The sequence below is a fragment of the Haliotis rubra genome, unplaced genomic scaffold (assembly GCF_003918875.1).
Source record: "Haliotis rubra isolate DU_JTF1 unplaced genomic scaffold, ASM391887v1 Scf338, whole genome shotgun sequence".
NCBI classification, from domain to species: Eukaryota; Metazoa; Mollusca; class Gastropoda; order Lepetellida; family Haliotidae; genus Haliotis; species Haliotis rubra.
Genome location: NW_025767011.1, coordinates 855518 through 867105, shown reverse-complemented (window position 1 = coordinate 867105; position 11588 = coordinate 855518). Strand labels below are relative to the sequence as shown.

Genomic DNA, 11588 nt, shown 5'->3' with positions numbered 1-11588 from the left:
TGTTTATTCAATGCAATTATGTAATACCCGAGATCTTGTTGTTTATTTCATCCCTACCCACACGAATAAAACAAGCCTATTGTTTTCAGGGTGCCGTGAAACCTGTACCCCTGGCTACACTATAATGGAATCGTCTGACCTACTTATATTTTCTCTTCGAAGTAGACAGTTACGTAACAGTTTGAAATGGCGGACGAGCCAGTGTTTACATTTTGCGAAAGGTTGAAATTTGAAGTGACAGTGGACAATACTTGACTGACTGTTGAATCTGAACCCTGCAGAATCGAAGAACAGATCCTTTCCTGATCAACCTACGACCTGTAACTCATCAAAGACTGTTGATTTTTATGACCGGCCGATCATGATTTCACGTACTGCCTCCAACCCGGCATGCGACAAAAGAGTGACAGTGCTGCTGCTTAGTGTACATGCGACTAACTTGTGATTCCTTGGAACTTTGTTTTCATCATTTGGGACTGGACTGTGTCCAAGCGTTTTTTCAAAGTAGATGAACATAACAGTGACAGCCTTGCGGGGAAGCTGGCAGAGAGCAGAATTATTTTGTGAACGATGCAACGGGATATGATGGAGTATGACTATGAGTGGCATAACTGTGGTGTTTTTCGCCAGACCGTTAGATCTATTTTGCAAATTTCCCATTCTAAACGGAAATAAATATACCATTTACCAGGTAGGTAAATGTTTACTAATGTTTTGCTGCATATTTTGTATATAGATAGGGATGTATTTTTACAAGGCTTTCTGATTACATATTGTTTTGTTTATGTTCGGGGCTGTGTATTGTAATTGAGTTTGAATATTTATATAATAGAAGGTAATATGCTAGTGAGGTTCCCTAATAATTGTGGAGGAGAAATCGTATATTTGTATTTTTCGAGTTTAAATAAATGTTTCATCAGCATTTCCATCACGTCTGTTGTGTTGATATTAGTCATGTTGGTGGCCAAGCTGAAGTAGTGCGGCAGTGTTCTTTACGTGCGCAGTGAAGCGCAATGAAATCAAACGCATTTTTAATCCAAAAAATTCCAATTGCCTATGTAGAAAATTCGAAAGTCAGCGTCAAAATTCATGGAGTTGTTGTTATGATCCGCCATCATTGTGGTCAAACGGAAGTAGTTCTCACAATAAGATTTGTTAATGCGCGGTGAAGCGGCCTTACCATCAGGTGAGCGTCAATCCACAATTGATGCCGTCTGATTTTTCTGAACAACCAATCAGAATCTAGTATTTTCTTCATTCATGGTAGAATCTGCAATTATGGCGCAACCATCTTCCAATTATACGCCAAAATACCAATATTGCAGAGAGAATGACTTTCAAAAGGTTAAATAACCGATCAACCTGAAAGGAAATGAAATTTTTGGATTGCTTTCTACAATAATTCCATTTCAAAGAATCTTGGAAACAATAAAACTTGTTTAATCATGGGTTTTGCAAAATGAAACACGCATATTATTGAACATGCTAGCTGTTCTGCAAAATTAATATGATACTAGGCCAAGCATGATGTTAAGCTCCTACCTTTAATGACGAACTCGTATGTCTGCAACAAGATATGTCCTGAATTGGCTACCAGCATAAAAGACTGGCCTGTGTGATAGTATAGTAATAATAGTCTGATGTAATCTAAACGTAATTTAATCTTTTTAGTGGAAGGCAAATGACTTCGGCAAAGGAACTGTTGGACAAATACAAACCTGATCACTTTCTTCTGTGTCATACCGGCACCATGAAGCGAAGTGTTCACAGTTCTTATAGAGTAAGTTATATCCACCCTCTCCAACTTTGGATAATGATCTGTTTACTATCTCAGATGGTTCCAGTGGGCTGTAAACAACAGAACAACATCAAGACCACCTGGAATGTAATTTCTTGGCAACAATTGAGAAGATGAAAAAGATAACAAGTTTACGTTTACCTTACCCTTGTAAAACTTCACACGGAACGCCAAAACAAAATGATGTTGTTGTTTTTTATTTTGGAGACAAACACGACGAAACTTGTGTCCAGAGTTGGTCTGATGTTTCCATTACATTCTGCGTTAAAATGAATGTTTGATCATGAATCGATTTGGAGTTAGATTGTGATTAATCGGTATGACCCAAACAGACTACAGTCAATACACCTCACATAATCTTACGGATTGTCTAGAAATGAATGCTACTTTTTATCTACAACAAAACCTACAGTAATTGTCCGTCTTTTACATTTATCTTGACCACGTCCATGACTCCAGCAACGTCCCAAACATTATCTAGGCGAACGATTCCTTTATTGAACACTGCTCCACTCAATGTGGGTAAGTGATACAGGCCACTTTCCATTGAACCATTGACTCCAGACAAGTGCACGATGTTATCTGCACCTATATAATATATTGAAAATGTTTACCATAAGTTAATAGAAGTCTTCTGTGTCCATGTTACAATGTCCTTATCAACCCGGATCATATCAACTGGTAACTACGAGTAAAGACTTAATCTACACATTTGAAGAAAGCGTTACATATTTAAGTATTTTTGACCACATGATCCCCTTTAAACGCATCTTTGGACTATCAAAGGCATGAGGAATACAAATTCTATCCCGGATCTTCACATGTAGGGCTTTGGGGATTACATACATACATACATACATACATACATACATACATACATACATACATACATACATACATACATACATACATACATACATACATACATACATACATACACACATACACACATACACATACATACATACATACATACATACATACATACACACACACATACACACATACATACATACATACATACATACACACACACATACATACACACACACAAACACACACAAACACACACACATATATATATACATACACACAAACTATTTAAATAATAGAATACTACATTTATAACTTTATTCTTGATCTGAACTACCATGACAAGCAATTCCTTGGTCACATAACGCTACTCATATGCACTTTCCCTTTGAATATCTACTCCCTGTCTTCCCTAAGTGATACGTGATTAATATAGATCGCTAATATCCCTCGTATACGTATCCCTCGTAAACAAAAGCAAGCATACATCCGTGAGACTTTCCTCTAATAATTTGTTACTCTACACTTACCAACATATATGCCACAGTGATAGTACCATCCTCGATCAATATGCAACATGTCGCCTGGTTTTAGACTTTTAAGGAAGACATTTTTGTGGTGCTTGTGTTCACTGGACGATGCTGTGGATGAGTGATTCGGGTCCCTTCCCATTGCTGCATCGTCTCCAGGCAACTGCCCGACTTCACTATTCTCTTAAAGATGCTTGACAATTATAATCATAAGAAACATACACATTTTCTTTAAAACAATGGAATGTCAAATATTCTACCTCATTATCAACCGTGATATGATATAAAACTGAGGTAATGGAAATTATTACTGTATCTTTCAGTACTTGTATCTTCGCGTAAGTGTAGGATGTACATGCTTGACGATAACGTTCAACGTACAAGTGTTCCAGAATACGTTGAGACATTGATAGTTTATGACTCGTAGTCATATATGACGTCAGGCATGAGTTACCGTGGATCGTAATATTTACCTTGAATACCCAACACATCGCCATGTAACAGAAAGTCGTATAACGTCTTGTTTAGGTGCCAATTTGTAAAGGACACAGTAGAGATTGAGTGATTCTGGTCACTTTCCATTTGACCATCGACTTCCTCTTAAATACAAGCCGTCTTACAATCGCGCTAAGATTGTCTTTGTGCAAATGGATTAGTGTTATTGTATGGTGATTGTAAAGTTGATTGTAGGGGTCTAAGATCGATTGTAACTAAGATTGTTCTGTGCAAGTGGACCCATATCCTCGTTACCTAAATAACACATAACAAAGACATCTTTATTGATTATGACTAAATACATCTGCAGTCTTTAAAGACATAACGGAATGTCCGATATACATCCTCCTGATAAAGGACTGGTATTCATTAATCAGTCTTTCAGTAAAGGTATCTACAGGTAAATAGTGGATCTACATCTTCGATGATAATGTCCAACATTTCAGTATTTCCGAATTTATTAAATCAGTCACAGATTGATTATTTGCGACTTGACATATTATGATTCTGAGACTTTTGATTGTCTTTTTCTTTGAAGATTAACGCCTCATTCATGATGATCCATCGACATAATTCGGATGTAATAAAAATACACCAACACGGCCAGCATGCCTGACTACCCAGTCTCGTTTGTCACATCTTTCGAGAATATGGGTTGCTAAAAGTCTATGCCGTATCTTCGGTGGTAGGACATACATAGCAATCACTTCAATAAGGGAACACTACATTCATGGAGAACATAACGTCAAGCATTAGGTACTGTGGACCTTTTACCAACAAGTATATGAGTCGATGCTCATAATTCCATCTCTGGATTGTCTCGGTCAGTCGTGATTATCTACAAACGGAGGTCATGTACCTCGAATACTGGTGACTAAACAACAAACAAGTAAGCAAGAACAAAATTTTGTTTTGCAATTTTGTTACACTACACTTACCATTGCATTGAGGCAAGGGATCATTCCCTCTTCCATGGAACGACAACGTGTGGCCTGGTTCCACTATATCACGTGTGGTGATGCTGTTGTGCCAGTATTCAGAGGCGAACATACTGCTTGAGAGGTTCATGTCACTTCCAAGATGGACCGCAGACAAGTTATTGTAATCTAAATAATGCATAACTAGTATTATTATTGGAAACATATATAGTCTTGTAAGAAAACCAATATTCACTCGTAACAAGATATAAGCTGAGATACTTATAGTAATGAAGACATCTTTCACTAATGGTATCTATAGGTTGATACCGTATCCTTCATGTTTGCACATAACGTTGAACATTTAAGTGTTTCAGAAGTATTTATTCATTCGCAGGCTGATTATATGCACCCTTGACATATATGGTTCGCAGTCCTCGTGGTTTGTTAGACCCACTTGCACAGAACGATCTTAGCGCTACAATTATTGTAAAATCTTGTTTGCGATCTTAGGCTTCGGTTTCAATCGTAATCCAGTTGCAAAAGCAGTTATAGACTGAGATAATTGTAAGTTACAACAGAAACTTACAATTGCTCCGGACCCAAACTGTGTGGTTCGCCTCGACACTTCAACAACATGGAAAATGCACTGCCGATTTAACGTCAGAAACATCGTTATTTGCTGTAGTGAACCACAGAACTATCCAGTCGATATCACGAAGTACTATTCCCACCCGAATAGTATGTTGGAATAAGTGTGAAACAACATACCTTTTTGATAATCAAAGAAAGGATAATAGCGAATGGCCGTGACGTTTTCAATAACTCAAGAGCATATAATTTTAGTTTATGCGCAAGATGGGAGTGGTTTCCCCTTGCACAGGCCGTTGCCTTAGAGTCTGTCATGCCCAATCGCAGAGCCCAACATATTTTCTTTTCGGTCATAGAGTCATTTTCGGTCATTTTGTCTTAGTTAATCATTAAAGTAAACAAAAATTAGATACAAGTTAACATACAAAATCAAGTTTAAATTTTAATTTCACTTTTAGAAAAATATTTATCAACGCAATAGAGTTATATCATTAATATACTGTGAATAAGTATTTGACAACTGCTCATTTGAAATTTTATTTGATGTTCGTATTTCCCTGTCATGCATTCTTCACAACACTTCTGTAGCCATATCATATTTTCTTATTACAATGTGAGAAAACCAATACTTCTAGGATATATTTAGCATTTTACACACACAATTTTTTTTATAAAAACAACAAACAAACAGCAGTGCATTAAACAATGTCTCATTGACAACCATTGGCAAATCATGCATTTAGGTGTTATGTCATAAGGAAATATTGACTATGTTTGATATTTGAATCTTCATAATAATTAAGTCACTAAATCTAGACCCAAATTTATGAATGTATTTTTTTCGAAGTTTAATATTTTCATAAAACATTGTTGCATGGTTGCAATATCACATTCTCAGTTCATAAATCAAGACACTTAGAATGTAGAAAAATATACGCTATCGTCCACGTAATCGTTTCCTTCCAAGATTTCTGGAAATTCTGCAAGGTGCGATTGAGAGATGTATATGTGTGCAGGGACCAGTATCACTTTTTATTTGCGCAGCATGCTATGACCAATTGCAGACAACTGTAGACAGGTGACGAGTTAAAGAAATTCGTGCCGTTGAAGAGTTCGATCTTAGCTAAGATCACGATCTTAAATACAAGCCGTCTTACAATCGCACTAAGATTGTCTTGTGCAAATGGATAAGCGTAATTGTATGGTGATTGTAAAGTTGATTGTAGGGGTCTAAGATCGATTATTATTGGAAACATATATAGTCTTGTAAGAAAACCAATATTCACTCGTAACAAGATATAAGCTGAGATACTTATAGTAATGAAAACATCTTTCACTAATGGTATCTATAGGTTGATACCGTATCCTTCATGTTTGCACATAACGTTGAACATGTAAGTGTTTCAGAAGTATTTATTCATTCGCAGGCTGATTATATGCACCTTTGACATATATGGTTCGCAGTCTCGTGGTTTGTTGGGCCCACTTGCACAGAACGATCTTAGCGCTACAATTATTGTAAATCCTTAAGATTGCGATCTTAGGCTTCGGCTTCAATCGTAATCCAGTTGCAAAAAGCAGTTATAGACTGAGATAATTGTAAGTTACAACAGAAACTTACAATTGCTCCGGACCCAAACTGTGTGGTTCGCCTCGACACTTCAACAACATGGAAAATGCACTGCCGATTTAACGTCAGAAACATCGTTATTTGCTGTAGTGAACCACAGAACTATCCAGTCGATATCACGAAGTACTATTCCCACCCGAATAGTATGTTGGAATAAGTGTGAAACAACATACCTTTTTGATAATCAAAGAAAGGATAATAGCGAATGGCCGTGACGTTTTCAATAACTCAAGAGCATGTAATTTTAGTTTATGCGCAAGATGGGAGTGGTTTCCCCTGGCACAGGCCGTTGCCTTAGAGTCTGTCATGCCCAATCGCAGAGCCCAACATATTTTGTTTTCGGTCATAGAGTCATTTTCGGTCATTTTGTCTTAGTTAATCATTAAAGTAAACAAAAATTAGATACAAGTTAACATACAAAATCAAGTTTAAATTTTAATTTCACTTTTAGAAAAATATTTATCAACGCAATAGAGTTATATCATTAATATACTGTGAATAAGTATTTAACAACTGCTCATTTGAAATCTTATTTGATGTTCGTATTTCCCTGTCATGCATTCTTTACAACACTTCTGTAGCCATATCATATTTTCTTATTACAATTTGAGAAAACCAATACTTCTAGGATATATTTAGCATTTTACACACCAAAAAAAAGAATATAAAAACAACAAACAAACAGCAGTGCATTAAACAATGTCTCATTGACAACCATTTGCAAATCATGCATTTAGGTGTTATGTCATAAGGAAATATTGACTATATTTGATATTTGAATCTTCATAATAATTAAGTCACTAAATCTAGACCCAAATTTATGAATGTATTTTTTTCGAAGTTCAATATTTTCATAAAACATTGTTGCATGGTTGCAATATCACATTCTCAGTTCATAAATCAAGACACTTAGAATGTAGAAAAATATACGCTATCGTCCACGTAATCGTTTCCTTCCAAGATTTCTGGAAATTCTGCAAGGTGCGATTGAGAGATGTATATGTGTGCAGGGACCAGTATCACTTTTTATTTGCGCAGCATGCTATGACCAATTGCAGACAACTGTAGACAGGTGACGAGTTAAAGAAATTCGTGCCGTTGAAGAGTTCGATCTTAGCTAAGATCACGATCTTAAATACAAGCCGTCCTACAATCGCTCTAAGATTGTCTTTGTGCAAATGGATTAGCGTAATTGTATGGTGATTGTAAAGTTGATTGTAGGGGTCTAAGATCGATTGTAACTAAGATTGTTCTGTGCAAGTGGACCCATATCCTCGTTACCTAAATAACACATAACAAAGACATCTTTATTGATTATGACTAAATACATCTGCAGTCTTTAAAGACATAACGGAATGCCCGATAAACATCCTCCTGATAAAGGACTGGTATTCATTAATCAGTCTTTCAGTAAAGGTATCTACAGGTAAATAGTGGATCTACATCTTCGATGATAATGTCCAACATTTCAGTATTTCCGAATTTATTAAATCAGTCACAGATTGATTATTTGCGACTTGACATATTATGATTCTGAGACTTGTCATTGTCTTTTTCTTTGAAGATTAACGCCTCATTCATGATGATCCATCGACATAATTCGGATGTAATAAAAATACACCAACACGGCCAGCATGCCTGACTACCCAGTCTCGTTTGTCACATCTTTCGAGAATATGGGTTGCTAAAAGTCTATGCCGTATCTTCGGTGGTAGGACATACATAGCAATCACTTCAATAAGGGAACACTACATTCACAACGTCATTATCAACCTCAGCCAAGATGATAATCTTTGTGTGGAGAACATAACGTCAAGCATTAGGTACTGTGGACCTTTTACCACACAAGTATATGAGTCGATGCTCATAATTCCATCTCTGGATTGTCTCGGTCAGTCGTGATTATCTACAAACAGAGGTCATGTACCTCGAATACTGGAGACTAAACAACAAACAAGTAAGCAAGAACAACATTTTGTTTTGCAATTTTGTTACACTACACTTACCATTGCATTGAGGCAAGGGATCATTCCCCTTCCATGGAACGACAACGTGGCCTGGTTCCAGTATATCACGTGTGGTGATGCTGTTGTGCCAGTATTCAGAGGCGAACATACTGCTTGAGAGGTTCATGTCACTTCCAAGATGGACCGCAGACAAGTTATTGTAATCTAAATGATGCATAACTAGTATTATTATTGGAAACATATATAGTCTTGTAAGAAAACCAATATTCACTGTAACAAGATATAAGCTGAGATACTTTATAGTAATGAAAACATCTTTCACTAATGGTTTCTATAGGTTGATACCGTATCCTTCATGTTTGCACATAACGTTGAACATTTAAGTGTTTCAGAAGTATTTATTCATTCGCAGGCTGATTATATGCACCTTTTGACATATATGGTTCGCAGTCTCGTGGTTTGTTGGGCCCACTTGCACAGAACGATCTTAGCGGCCACAATTATTGTAAATCCTTAAGATTGCGATCTTAGGCTTCAGCTTCAATCGTAATCCAGTTGCAAAAAAGCAGTTATAGATTGAGATAATTGTAAGTTACAACAGAAACTTACAATTGCTCGGACCCAAACTGTGTGGTTCGCCTCGACACTTCAACAACATGGAAAATGTACTGCCGATTTAACGTCAGAAACATCGTTATTTGCTGTAGTGAACCACAGAACTATCCAGTCGATATCACGAAGTACTATTCCCACCCGAATAGTATGTTGGAATAAGTGTGAAACAACATACCTTTTGATAATCAAAGAAAGGATAATAGCGAATGGCCGTGACGTTTTCAATAACTCAAGAGCATATAATTTTAGTTTATGCCAAGATGGGAGTGGTTTCCCTGGCACAGGCCGTTGCTTTAGAGTCTGTCATGCCCAATCGCAGAGCCCAACATATTTTCTTTTCGGTCATGGAGTCATTTTCGGTCATTTTGTCTTAGTTAATCACTAAAGTAAACAAAAAGTAGATAAGTTAACATACAAAATCAAGTTTAAATTTTAATTTCACTTTTAGAAAAATATTTATCAACGCAATAGAGTTATATCATTAATATACTGTGAATGAGTATTTAACAACTGCTCATTTGAAATTTTATTTGATGTTTGTATTTCCCTGTCATGCATTCTTTACAACACTTCTGTAGCCATATCATATTTTCTTATTACAATGTGAGAAAACCAATACTTCTAGGATATATTTAGCATTTTACACACCAAAAAAAAGAATATAAAAACAACAAACAAACAGCAGTGCATTAAACAATGTCTCATTGGCAACCATAGGCAAATCATGCATTTAGGTGTTATGTCATAAGGAAATATTGACTATATTTGATATTTGAATCTTCATAATAATTAAGTCACTAAATCTAGACCCAAATTTATGAATGTATTTTTTTCGCAGTTTAATATTTTCATAAAACATTGTTGCATGGTTGCAATATCACATTCTCAGTTCATAAATCAAGACACTTAGAATGTAGAAAAATATACGCTATCGTCCACGTAATCGTTTCCTTCCAAGATTTCTGGAAATTCTGCAAGGTGCGATTGAGAGATGTATATGTGTGCAGGGACCAGTATCACTTTTTATTTAGCAGCATGCTATGACCAATTGCAGACAACTGTAGACAGGTGACGAGTTTAAGAAATTGCGTGCGTTGAAGAGTTCGATCTTAGCTAAGATCACGATCTTAAATACAAGCCGTCTTACAATCGCTCTAAGATTGTCTTTGTGCAAATGGATTAGCGTAATTGTATGGTGATTGTAAAGTTGATTGTAGGGGTCTAAGATCGATTGTAACTAAGATTGTTCTGTGCAAGTGGGCCCATATCCTCGTTACCTAAATAACACATAACAAAGACATCTTTATTGATTATGACTAATACATCTGCAGCCTTTAAAGACATAACGGAATGCCCGATATACATCCTCCTGATAAAGGACTGGTATTCATTAATCAGTCTTTCAGTAAAGGTATCTACAGGTAAATAGTGGATCTACATCTTTGATGATAATGTCCAACATTTCAGTATTTCCGAATTTATTAAATCAGTCACAGATTGATTATTTGCGACTTGACATATTATGATTCTGAGACTTGTCATTGTCTTTTTCTTTGAAGATTAACGCCTCATTCATGATGATCCATCGACATAATTCGGATGTAATAAAAATACACCAACACAGCCAGCATGCCTGACTACCCAGTCTCGTTTGTCACATCTTTCGAGAATATGGGTTGCTAAAAGTCTATGCCGTATCTTCGGTGGTAGGACATACATAGCAATCACTTCAATAAGGGAACACTACATTCACAACGTCATTATCAACCTCAGCCAAGATGATAATCTTTGTGTGGAGAACATAACGTCAAGCATTAGGTACTGTGGACCTTTTACCACACAAGTATATGAGTCGATGCTCATAATTCCATCTCTGGATTGTCTCGGTCAGTCGTGATTATCTACAAACAGAGGTCATGTACCTCGAATACTGGAGACTAAACAACAAACAAGTAAGCAAGAACAACATTTTGTTTTGCAATTTTGTTACACTACACTTACCATTGCATTGAGGCAAGGGATCATTCCCTCTTCCATGGAACGACAACGTGTTGCCTGGTTCCACTATATCACGTGTGGTGATGCTGTTGTGCCAGTATTCAGAGGCGAACATACTGCTTGAGAGGTTCATGTCACTTCCAAGATGGACCGCAGACAAGTTATTGTAATCTAAATGATGCATAACTAGTATTATTATTGGAAACATATATAGTCTTGTAAGAAAACCAATAT

At 36.4% G+C, this 11588-nt stretch overlaps 1 protein-coding gene across 1 annotated transcript; it reads right to left on the bottom strand.

Moving 5' to 3' along the window:
- Positions 1-1357: 1357 nt before the first annotated feature.
- Positions 1358-3319, bottom strand: LOC124284494 (lecithin retinol acyltransferase-like). The gene is made up of 5 exons (XM_046720567.1): positions 3142-3319; positions 2209-2386; positions 1719-1848; positions 1543-1564; positions 1358-1362 (listed from the first exon to the last, which is right to left on the bottom strand). Exons 1-5 carry the CDS (start codon positions 3281-3283, stop codon positions 1358-1360), a joined length of 477 nt encoding a protein of 158 aa, XP_046576523.1. The 5' UTR covers positions 3284-3319.
- Between the last annotated feature and the right edge of the window lie 8269 nt (positions 3320-11588).